Here is a 12,389-nt window from a genome sequence, read left to right as displayed (position 1 = left end):
CAGGTTGTTTTTCCTCCAAGATGTAAATATCATGACATCAGCCGGTGCTGGAAGAAAAACACACTCAAGTCCAGTTAGCACAGAGTTTTATAGCCGGACTTTGGCAGTTTCTTGTTTTTGCATCATATTAGGTGTGGTAGTGAAAGTGGTCTCCACGTAGCTCTCGTGGATCTGGTTTTCTCTTAGAAATTCTGAACACCGAGCTTTGAAATGATGTCCACCTTCCCTTTTAGTATCTATCTTTTCCAGAAAATTCCAGATTCTTGCCTTTTTATAATCTTTTCTTTTAAAGAATGGTTACATTGCCGCGTGAAAATGTCCAGCAGTGGTTAAGTTTGGCATGCTCCACTTCAGCAGCCCAGGTTTGCTGGTTCGGATCCCTGACATGGAACTACACCACTCAGCAGCCGTTCTGTGGTAGCATCCCACCTACAAAATAGAGGAAGATGGGCACAGATGTTCGCTCAGGGACAATCTTCCTCAAGCAAAAAAGAAAAAGAGGAAGATTGGCAACAGATGTTAGCTCAGGGAGAACCTTCCTCTGCCAAAAAAAAAATGTCCAGTGACCCCATTTCCTTCCTAATACGCCTGGCTCGAACCTCTGCCTGGAGCAGAATCCATCTCCCTCTCCATCCCACTCTCTTCCAGGGGCATCAGCACCCACATGAGCAACCCCCCCGCCTTCCCCACTGAGTTCTTTCTCTGCTCCTTTCCACCCATCCCACGTCATTGCTGGACCGACCCACGTCTACCATCACAGATTCAGACGCATCTCTTTCTGACCACACAAAGTTTGTCTTGAAGAACGCTCTCTGTTCTTGGATTTCATTAGGATCCTCAGTCGGTTGATCACTTCACTTTCCTTCCAGCAGCCCTCCTGTGACTTCTGGTCCCTCGATACTTGGATTTCTCATTCCATAATTTCAGTGGCTCCCTTGCAACTCTCCAGGCCTCTCACACCATTGGTCTGGTGTCTCTGCTACCTTAGACCCCGGCGCTCTGTGCATCCTGCCGTTGGCCTTCCAGTACTCACACCCGAACTTCTGGAAAATATCACACAAATAGGAAGATGGGTGCCATCAATGGACACTGGCACCATCTCTACTGGGATTAAACACCAAGCTGCAATCCTGTCTCCATAATCGGGTTACTCCTTACCCGCCGAGAAAAGCATTTGAAACCTTCTCTGCTCTTCTCCAGTCTCTGCTCTCCGCAGCCTCCTCGTTCTTGGCCTCCGAGTCCACAGACAGCACAGCTTCCTGCTGCCCAACCTGTCCTGTCTGCACACCTGCATCCTCTCAGTGTTGGCTGAGGGCTTGCTCTTCCCGCTGAGACCAGCGCCGCCCCCAGTGCTCCCGACTGCTCGGCTGCTGGGCCCTCTCCTCCACAGCTGGCCTCTGGAGCAGGTAGTTAGCATTCTCGGTCTCCATCACCTCACATCTCACTCCGTCCTGCTCCTGCTTCCGCCCTGGCCTCCCAGCCGCAGTTGGCGTTCTTTCCCTGCTCTCCTTCTCCCGTGGACCATGACACGTGGTGCTCTCTGCTCTGTCATCCGTCACCTGCAGACTTGGAAACCTGTGCTCCCAGCGCAACCTCCCTCGGGAGCCCTGGGGCTCTGGCTCCTGTTGCCCGTTGAGCGTTCTCACCGGAGGGACCAGGTGGGTGACTGGCGTGTCCCACACTGACCTCAGAGCTCCAGGGGGCAGCTCTTCCTCTCTTCTGTGCCCTTCCCGAAGATAAGAGAGCTCCTGGTAGTGAAGCAGGCCCATGGCCCATATTTCTTGGGGCTTCTGAGCTGTGTGTCTGAATATTTGCATACAGGATAACTCTATTTTATTACGTCAGTGATGAAATTATGATGCGTATCATTGTTAGTTTAATTGTATGTTTTTGCTGTATGGGAACGTGACATGTGGTTGCGGTTCTGAGGGAGGAACTATTCGCCAGTGTTTCCTAGCTTATATGAACATCGTGCGAGAATATAAACATGTAAATAAACACCATGGGAAAGGAAACAACACGAAGCAAAGATCCAGACTCCTTGCCTTCACCGGGGACCTGAGTTAGAAGCAGCCCCACCGCCAGCGGCTCAGCCAGGAACCCGGGAGCCACGTGGGCCCCGTGTCCCCCCACCGCCTTCACCTCCCAGGATCGCCAAGGTGCCTCCCCAACCCCCGTAGGAGTCTAAAATCCAGAACACCACCGGCTTTCCTGCCGCTTTACCCCTTCGCCCATCCTCCTCCGCAAAATGCTCAAGTGATGTCTTTAAACCTGAATCTGGTCTGAAAATCCTGCTGCTGAAATCCTCCAGTGGCTCTGCCAGGATGACTCCTGGGGCTGGTTCCCTGCTGTCGTCCAAGTTATGTGGCCAGGCAGTGTCCCCTCCTAGGCAGATGGGGACACAGGGGACAGTCAGTAAACATTCTCTCTGCGGAGAAAATGCATCTGCCTCGTGTCCAAGGTTTTAAGACTCAAATCCCCCTTTTATTTTTTTTTCTGGACCACAGTACCAAGAAATGACGGGGAAAAGCAGCCACGCGGCCACCCGTTTCTGCCTCCTGTGCGACGAGCAGGAAGGGCTGCAGAGGGGCACCCGCTCCAGCCTGGCCCAGCTCTGCCGTGTCATCCAGGTACAGGGGCTTCCCCGGAGGCAGGACTCCCGTTTGCATAATGACTGTTTGTGTTGACTGACTCAGAGAGATTATTTCCTGGTGGAGTTGTGTAAGCTGTGCCTGTCACCACACATCTGCTCTTGTGGCATCGAAAGCAGCCTTAGTCTAAGGAAGCAGAGGTCGTCGGTGTATCACGTGCAGATGTTCCATTCCAGGTGACCCATCTGGTCTTCTTTACGAGGTTATAAAATCATGACTGTTTTTATGATCAATTGTACATGTACGTGGTATTCGCTTTGGGAGTCCAGCTTTCTAACAGTTTTTAAATAGAAGACTAAACCTCAAAAAAGCACATAGGAGTGGGCTCCTGAGCAAAAATAGGAAGGAAAAATACCTTTTGGCCATGAGAGGAATTGTTTCAAATAGCTGGGGTCGTGCTGTGTCTTGTAAGTTTAATTTTGTAAGTCAAAGTGGTGCTCTCGTTTGTTTTGATGCCAAATGGTAGGGACTGGTTTGCACATGTCAGGTTGAATAGAGCCAATTCAGCGTGTTGTCAAAGGAGGACTTTTCAGTGACTGTAGTTTCCAGAAGAAAAGTTGTCATCCCATATGGTACCCTGGCAGTTCTCCAAGGTGAGGCTGTGTGGGATATTTTTATACCTGTGATTGTTCATCTGTTGCTATAAACAGTGTGACCAGGGTGAAACTTAGAAGGGAAAAAACCCAGATCCTTATTGCAACAATAAAAACACCATCTGTAAACAGGATTAATCTGCCCTTAGAGGGTTTTTTCCCCCTTGAACTGCTTTAGTATATTTAGAATGGATTTATGTAAAATTAGTTCTTCTTTTTTTTAATGCCTTGCTTAGGGAACTTTTTATTTTATTTTTTTTGTTTTTTTAAAGATTGGCCCTGAGCTAACATCTGTTGCCTATCTTTTTTTTTCTTCTTCTCCCCAGTTTACCCAGTACATAGTTGTACATTCTAGTTGTGAGTGCTTCTGGTTGTGCTATGTGGGACGCTGCCTCAGCATGGCCTCATGAGCAATGCCATGTCCACACCTGGGATTCGAACCAGTGAAACCCTGGGCCGCCAAAGCAGAGCGTGCGAACTTAACCACTGGGCCACAGGGCCAGCCCCTGTAATTAATTCTTATTCACTTCTGAGTAAAATTAAACCATCTTTGAATAAGGTGTGTAACTTTATCAGCATCCTATATAATAAAAATATTTCAATTTAGTTTTGATATTTTATCAAAATCTTTCCCAAACGCACAGAAGTCATCTCCATTTTATAGAAAAAAAGACTAAACCACAGAAACAAAAGAACATTTCTTTCGGTTCTGTTGTGATCTCAGGATTTCAGTTTCTGATGCTGAGTGTTAAACAGTAGGGCGTCAGGCCTTTCATTCTGTGGACCTGTCGTGTCTTCGTGCCAAGAAGCCTGCACATAATTTCAGAAGGAAAAGAGAGTACATTACGTATAGGATGCCATTTATCAGTTGCATTGTTCCCAAACGTTGCTAAAAGCTTTGGGAGACGTCCCTGCAATTCTGTGATGCTCGTTTGTCTGGTGAGTGGATTTCCCCAGCCGCATTGTTCTCCCCCTGTGCTCATGACAGTCTGGCTTCCCGCAGGTGGGCTGGGTAATAGATTAGAGCTTTGTTTCCATCTCAGGAGGGTGACGTGGAGACCGTGCCAACATCACACGGAAGTAAACAGCAGGTGGAAAGATGTCCTGTGTCCAACTTTCCTCGCTGACAATGAGCTGGACTTCCTACGGAAATTGGGGAAATACTTGGTTTTCTTAAATACTTCAAACAATAGATAAATATATAAAATCTCATACGCTGCTTTGCAAAGTGCAAATGCTCCATCTGTTGAGTCAGAATGTCTGCCAGGGAGCCTGGGCCCGTGCGTTGTTTCAACGTTCCACAGGCGACGGTGACACTGTCTGTGATGAAGAACTTTGCTTTAAGTAGATTTAGTTCACAATAAAGTAATGTGTGACTGTCTTCCCCGTGCGGCCGTGTCCTCACTTGTAGACGCTTCTGTAAGTCTTGTCTGGTTATGCTGTGTGGTTAATACAGCTGACTGTATCAGTCGTGAGTGTTCTTACTTTATAGAAAGTGAAACAAGACAGAAAGGAGCTGCGTTCCTCTTCCCTGGACCTCTTGAGAGACTGCCAGGGCCAGCAGCAGGACTGTGGCTCAGAGATCGTGACGGCCGTCCAGGGCGCACAGCGGCACCACGAGGCTGTGCTGGGTAAGCCGGGCCCCCGACCCGAAACCAGCCCGTCTGCGTTGCGGGAAGACCCCTGCAGCTCTGTTCAGACACACGGCTGTCTAGAATTTGTTTCCATTCCTTGGGCTTCTTGCTGGCGACTAATGCAACAGGCAAGAATAAATCCCCAGGAACTCACCAATGTCTTGAAGTGTCACCACTCCCAGGGCGGCCTCCTGCCCTCCCCGCATCCCCGCCCCTCAGGGAGATGTCCCTGTTCTCTGGGGGACCTCAGAGGACTTTCCTGATCCTGACGCCATGGCTGAGCTGGCACCTGTGCCCTTGCTGAGCCTCCTGTGTCGGGTTTCCCTAAAGCCTGCTGTCAGGTTTGGTTCTGTCACCAACTCTTTCTTCATTTCTGAGAACTCCCCGCAGTTTGCTCGTATTTGGTTATGACGGGCTTGTTGTCTGAAACTGCCGCATGTCAAGCCCGCAGAAGGTGCTGGTGGTGGTTTTAACCCCCACCCCGGCCAGCACCGGGTGAATCCATCCCATCCTTGCTGCCGGGGTCTGGTGCCCACTCCGTCCCCACCACGGAGCAGTCACAAGGATGGGGACGTGGTGAATTGTTCATTCTGCTGTTATTCCAAAGTACACGTGTGCAAACCTTAAAAATCACACTATTCTGTTAGGGCTGACATTTAATTTAAAGAACTTGAGTACCAAGGGTCTCGTTTTGTCTCTTCATTACACTCAGTTCCATGACTTCCCCGAGGGGTCACAGGCGTTTGCGCCTGTGTGTGCATGTGTATGTGGATGGGCGTGTGCTTGTGTGCATGCATGTGGATGTGGATGTGCGTGTGCATGTGTATGTGTGCACATGTATGTGCATGCGCACCTGTGTGTGCATACGTGCACATGTGTGCATGTGGATGGGTTGTGTGCGCCTCTGGGTGGGCGTGTGCATACGTGTGTGTGCATGTGTGCACGTGTGTGCATGTGGTTGTGTGTGCACATGTGTTCATGTGGATGGGGGTGTGTGTGCACCTCTGTGTGCATGAGTGTGCATGTGGATGGGTGTGTGCATGTGCATGTCTGCCTGTGTGTGCCTGTGTATGCATGTGGATGGGTGTGTACATGTGCGTGTATATGTATATGTATGCCTGTGTGGTCTCCTAAGTTGTGTGCTCCAGCAAAAGGGACAATAGTGTCATTTTATGAAAACTAGTGTACCTAGGCTTTGGAGAAGTGAGGGTTTCACAGAGGAGTGGAAGGGAGGAGAGGGGAGCAGCCATGCCCCTCAGGGAGTGTTGGCCGAATGATGACCCAGCCGCTAGTCGACTCCCCACTGCAGGTGCCGCACGCACACCCGCTCTGGGAGTCAGCCGGGAAGCGGGAATTTGCCCGCACCTCACACGGGCAGTCCTGCTGCCACCGGACTGAGCCTGGCATCCAGGTGTCCCGCAGGCGGGCTCGGCCGGGACCTCACGGAGGCCCTGGTGCTTTTCTGTCCAGTCCCTGTCGATCCTTCAGCATCATTGCAGCAGAGGGTCCTTGTGCTCATCTGACAGCTAAGGATGTGGCAGCCCACAGATGCCACTAAGACTTGATAGGGCCAGATGTCAAGCCCAGAGTACTTCTGGTACTGGGCTCTCTGCAGAAACCTGCAGGCAAGGAGACGTTTTGGTGGCCATGTGAACGATTTGATGAGAGCCACCGAATGGTTACGTTTCAGCCCACAGGCGGCTGTGGCCGAGACCACTGCATGAGCTGTGCTAGGGATCAGCGTCCACGGTCAGGGCACAGCCCCCCGAAAGGGCAGAAACACACCTCCAGCCCCACAAACGACCCCGGCTGACCCCACTGTTTTTAAAAAGCTCCTGGACTTGGAGGCAGTGATTGGAAATCATCTGACGGCTCCGTGTCCTGTCAGAGCTCATTGTGACTTTGGGTAAAATTGTCCTTTCAGCGTGGCAGTCCAAGGCGGGATGCCTGGAGCAGTCCTTACGGGAGACAACCGAGCGATATCAACTGGAGAAGCAGAAGCGGAAACAGCTCCACAACCGTCTGGTGGTGAGCATCACTCGCGGGACGCACATCACGTCCTCGCCTGGCGGTTCAGAGGAAGGTGCTCCGGGGAGAGACATGAGTGAGGCCGTCCAGCACATGCAGAAGCCTTAGTGGGGACACACGGGGGTGGGAGGGATGGCCAGAGGCTGGTGTGGCCAGAGAGGGCTGAGAGGTGGGAGCTGAGCACAGCCGGGCACAGCGCCAGGACACAAGAGGCCCAGAGGACGCGAGGGAGTGAGATGACGTGACTGCTCCGTCAGAGGCAAAGATGGGTAAGAAGTGGATTGCCACCTGCAGGTCCTGGCGAGAGGGGACGATGACCCGGGCCAGGCTGGTGGCATGCAGGGGCAGGATGTGATCAGACAGTCCCCGGGGACCTCCTGACAGGCCATCTGAGCTATGGTGTGAGCTGCGAGGAAGAGAGAAGTGGGAAGGGCAGGGTGAGGGGGCATGCACAGAGACGGAGAGTTCCACTGTAATTCGAGACCCCCCCTGGGTGGTGTGGAAGACCCTGTACTTCCTCCCCTGCCAGCACTGGTCAGCCACCTTTCTTCCTGTCCATTAACATGGTTCTTAGATTCGCTTTCTTTCTTTTTTTTGTGAGGAAGATTGGCCCTGAGCTAGCATCTGTTGCCAATCTTCCTCTTTCTTTTTTTTTCGCTTGAGGAAGATTGTCGCTGAGCTAACATGTGTGCCAGTCTTCCTCTACTTTATGTGGGACGCTGCCACAGTGTGGCTTGATGAGCGGTGCTAGGTCTGCGCCCAGGATCCGAACCTGCTAACCCTGGGCCGCCGAAGCGGAGCATATGAACTTAACCGCTCGGCCACCGGGCCGGCCCCCTGCTCACTTTCTTAAAAGGCGTGAGGTCTGAGATCCTGTGAAGTTTAAAGTTCAGACTCAGGTTTCCGTTTTCCAACATGAGGATGCCAAAGTCACTGATTTATCTGATGAACCTTGCTTCTGGTTGTACCTCGGCCGGTCTCTCCGAACCCCATTTACCTGAAGCCCCAGAAACCTGCTTTTCCTGAGCTTCTCTCCCGTCCCTGTGCTGGCAGGTCCATTCGCCATTGGACGCGTGTGCAAATAGCTCTCACTTAAAGGCATCTTGCTGGGGCTCTACACACGGACGCTGGAGCACGTAGCCTGAGTGCTTGCTGTGAACCGGCACTGTTTTAAACACTTGGTGCATTTTCTTACCCGTCTTCACACTGGTGCTGCCTGTCTGAACGGCTGGGAGGACCAGCTGAGGGACAAGGGTGTGCCTTGCACTCCAGAAGTCCCTCAGTAAGGGCAGGGTTTATCCTCTGGTGTCTGAAAGGAGGCAGATGGACCGTCCCGGGAAGGAACCGAGTCCAGGATGGACTGATGGCCTGTGGAAGGTCCTGCGTGTTCTCAGTGAACCTGGGTCTCCCAGGCTGCACGCAAAACGTACAAACGGGACTGTCGATCTCACTTCCGCGGGATCCCAGGGACCCAAGACGCCTTAAGAGCCTGTAAATAAATCAGTGTAAATCATTTATTCGGTTTTCAAAAAGTAGAAGGAGCTGTATTTCACCGCTCGTTGAATCACCTTGCCATAAATCAAGGGCGAGATTTCAGAATGGATGACTAAAAGGGTGGTTTCTGAGCTCTGAAAGGAGAAAGGAGTTGCTCCCTGGAAACAGCAGGAGTTTATGAGAATAGCAACATCCTTATTTCCTTCTCAGGCATCAAGTCAAAGAATTAGGATAATGCAGAGTATCTGGTCTTCAGCCAGGCGTTTGGAAAAGTGTTGCATGAAATATTTATGGACAGAATGTCACTATGAGAGCTGGATGCCAGCTCTCACAGGCAAAGTGCCGCTCCGTCTTCGGCGCACATCTGTGGCGGGAGGGGGAAACGAGGGGCAGGCTGTCCTTTCCTACAAGGAGCCCCGTGTCCTGGGCCAGCAATCCGTGCACGGAGAAAACCAATAAGAGGTTTCTGGCGACGTCCTCTGGGCTCTGCCCCTGACTCTCCGGATCCTAATTCTTATGAGTGTCTTGATGGAGATAAAAAGGCATATTGATCATATTTGATGATACGAATTTGAAAAGGGTTGATCGCAAATATATCGATTAGCAAAGAGTATCCCCAAATATCTCAACAGGCTGGAGCAATGGGCTCAGCCTGACTTGCACACAAAATGCCGAGGACACAGGTATAGGATGGAGGAAATGAGGCTTATGACAGGTGCCCGGAGGTGGTGCTGGAGGATGCCCAGGAGGAGCCACGGTCAGATTTTAAGCAGAAATGAAATGCTGGAGTTGACGTCATCTTCATCACTGTTGTCGTGATTGCTGTTATTATTAGGGGACCCTCCTGCCAGCCTGATGCAAACCTCGGACGACAGGTTCAGTGTGGGGTCACTGTCCTGTGCTGTGACGGTGGCTGTCCCTTCTGCGCGAGGACGTCGTTCCACTCCACAGAGGTAGTCGTCTCTTGGGTCTCCTGACATCACCTCTTGCCCACTTCCTCTCAATTTTTCTCGCCTTGTCCGACTCTGTCCTTTTACCCAAGTCTGTCTTCTGTCGTGTGATTCGGTCCTGTCTTCCCTTCACAGCCCACGTCTTCTCCCACGGAACTCTGGACCCCTAGCTGGGGTAGTTTCGGCTTCTGGCAGATCTGCATCCAGGCTGACATTGCTCATGTTCCTCAAGGATGTTTCTGTGGTCCGAGGAGCTGACAGCTCCCCTAGGGCGGGTCCAGAATTCCTGGGGCGCCAGTTCCCTTGGGTTTTTGTTGGAAATCCCAAGCACGGTATAGGTCACTGTGTCAGTGGCTGCTGAGGAAGCCGCAGGTTTGCCCAGCTGCGCTGACGGAAGAATGTCAGAACCTCCGAGAAATAGTGAGCCTCCTGCTCTGTGCGTTCCCCATGCCGAGGGATGGGCTTCTCATTCTGGACACACTTCAGGAGGGGTGAAAACAGAGCAGACTGACTGTAGCCACTTGGGGACAGTGGCGGACACCACCGTAACAATGAGCGCTGGTGGGAGTGGGCGGAGGAGGTGATTTCTGGGGGTCACAGGAATGGAGGTCGAGCTCTGACCAGCTGGCACGTGGAAGAGAAATAGACGCTTCATTATGGTCCCAAAGTTACAACAGGGCCAGTGGGTAAAAGATGTCAGCAGAGAGCCGGACAGAATCGTGTAGTATCGAATCAGAGCTCACCCGGGAGACGGTCAATTCCTTCTTGTTAGAGGCATCCAGCGCAGCCAGCAGAAACCTAACGCTCACGTGGCTAAGCTAAACCCCAACTGTTTTGACACGTATTCATGAAATAATGTAAATCTTAGGTTTGTTAGTTTCCGTCCTCCTACCCAGGAAGGCTGTGGACTTATCATTGTACTATGTCGCAGTTCAGTTGATTCTTATTATTTGTTTTCATCTCTGTGACATCACCTCATGTCACTACTGATGTGAACCCTTTGGTGGGTCCAGATCGTGAGCGAAGAGCCAAATTTCAGAAACTTCTTCTAAAGCGCCTAAAAGATTGAGCCCAGGATGCCATCAAAAGGCATTTTGTTGAGACTTGTGACCGAGTGATCATCATTTGCCAAGTGAACAAATTGAAGTATGAATTTTAAAAAGCTTGAGATAACTCCGACCACTCACCACCCATTGGGGATTTTTCCAAAAGTCAAGGTGGAATGTTCCCCAGCGTGCGTTCTCGGAGGAGAGTTTAGCAGCTCAGCCTGGCCCCTACGCTCACAGGAACAACCTCCTATCGTTGCAGGAGCTGAAAGGGAATATCAGAGTTCACTGCCGGATTCGTCCTGCGCTGCCTTTCGATAAGGAATCTGAAGATCCCCTTTCACAGAACAGGTAATTAGCTTGTGCTGTGTGTGTGTATTTTAAGGGGCAAGAAAAAAAAGAAGTGGCACCAATTTTCCATGCTTCCTATTTTCTTAGCTCCGGTCCCAAAGCAGATGCTCCCATGCTGGGTGAGGCTTCTTTTCTCAGGGTGCAGCTGCCTTGCTAATAATCACGGTTAGCAGACCCTCTGGAATGTGGCTGGAATGTGGCCTGACGATCTGGGCAAGCAAGATAGTCCTCAGAGGGGTTCTGCTGCCCGAGGGGTCAGCTGCGTCCAGCGATGTGCAGGGCCAAGCTCCCGCTGGTCCTTTCTCTTTACGTTACTACATCCATCCGAGGGCGGCATCCTTCTTTCTTTACTCCAGGGACCCTCAGAGGTGCGGGGAAGTAGTTAGTGTTGACTCAGCTGGTGTTTCTGCCTTAGAGGAAGTTTTGATGGTGATAACGAATAACACAGAATTATCTGAAATCCACTCGCTGGGATGTTTGCTTGAAAACCACGCTCAGCATGACTCGGTCTTCTTTCCCCAGGGAAGCAAATCCCGCATGGAGATCTCAGCCCTGACGGCATTAATAACCAATTGTAGGCCCTCCTGCCTGTTTCATGTCCTCACCTCCCGGGGGTTGCCCTCCTTCCATCAGTGGGTTCGCTCATCGCTGCCTCTGTCATTGTGCTCACGTCGCTGTCCTCACCTTGGGGTCCTCCCCTCATCTTGTCCAAAACTGACTGCTTTAAGGCCTCGATCAGATCTCACCTACATTTATATTACACGGTTTCACACTTGACTTTAGAAGGTCTTTAGGAAGCCCTTGGTCAGTCGATAGTGTGAAACTAACGATTTCTATCTTTTTGATGGTGATTGAAATTCTTTTTCGTCGAGTCCTTTCTCTGGTACATTAGTACTTACGACATGTCCTTTGTTGACTGGTAGCCATTTGCCGTGTGTAAAAGGACTTGAAAACAGGGTCCCTCAAGCACCACAGGGTAATACAGCGATACTCCTAAAATGTGGTGTTTCCACGAAGCCACTTTTCGAATGGCATTTACGATTGCTTTTATCACCTTCTTAATCTACTCCTGCACTGCCTGCCCGCTAAGGTAGCTGCTGGCCACATTCATTTCATGTAAATGAAGGAAAATTAAATAAACTTGGAATCGTGGTTGCTCGTTGCGTTAGCCGCATTTCAAGTGCTTGGACCCTTTAGACACAACGTTCCCATCGTCACAGCAAGTTCTGTTGGACAATGCTGCCCTGGGCTGTGTGACCTCACAGAAGTGCACAGAGGCTTCGTAAACTTGCGTTTATCCTCTTCTATCGTTTACGTTCATTTGATTTTTGTTTGAAACATGTTGCGTTTTTCCGCATTCATGATTGCCTCCAAATACCCAAATCCTCGCAGTCAGAGGGCTGGGTGCAACTTTTCTCCAATGTCCATCATCCCCGTGATTCTAACCAGGGTGCACCTGTGGGAGATGGTTAAATATAAACGTGCAGATCACTCCCGTGCCAGGCAAGTGGGGAATATGAAAATGTGAAAGATACAGCAGAGGTAAAGGAGGAAGGATTTCAAGAGAAAATGAAAGGGAGGGAGGAGAGATGAAAATAAGAAGAGGACAGAAGAATGGAGACATGGATACAAGGAAAGGTTA

At 50.8% G+C, this 12,389-nt stretch overlaps 1 protein-coding gene across 10 annotated transcripts in view; it reads left to right on the top strand.

Annotated features, from left to right (window-relative positions):
* The window catches only part of KIF25 (kinesin family member 25), a 53,742-nt gene that overhangs the window by 6,904 nt on the left and 34,449 nt on the right, over positions 1-12,389 (top strand). For 6 of the 10 annotated variants that reach the window (XM_023632898.2, XM_023632901.2, XM_070256389.1 and 3 more), the window contains exons 3-6: positions 2,508-2,630; positions 4,737-4,875; positions 6,803-6,906; positions 10,659-10,747. In XM_023632898.2, coding sequence (XP_023488666.1) covers positions 2,508-2,630; positions 4,737-4,875; positions 6,803-6,906; positions 10,659-10,747 — 455 coding nt within the window. Of the gene's footprint in view, positions 1-1,947; positions 2,160-2,507; positions 2,631-4,736; positions 4,876-6,802; positions 6,907-10,658; positions 10,748-12,389 lie in introns of all 10 variants that reach the window. The other 4 variants (XM_070256388.1, XM_070256390.1, XM_070256385.1 and 1 more) reach the window with 2 other exon arrangements.

The sequence above is a fragment of the Equus caballus genome, chromosome 31, assembly GCF_041296265.1.
Source record: "Equus caballus isolate H_3958 breed thoroughbred chromosome 31, TB-T2T, whole genome shotgun sequence".
Taxonomy (NCBI): domain Eukaryota; kingdom Metazoa; phylum Chordata; class Mammalia; order Perissodactyla; family Equidae; genus Equus; species Equus caballus.
Note: the sequence above shows the minus strand (reverse complement) of the source record. Positions and strands in the feature narration are given on the sequence as shown.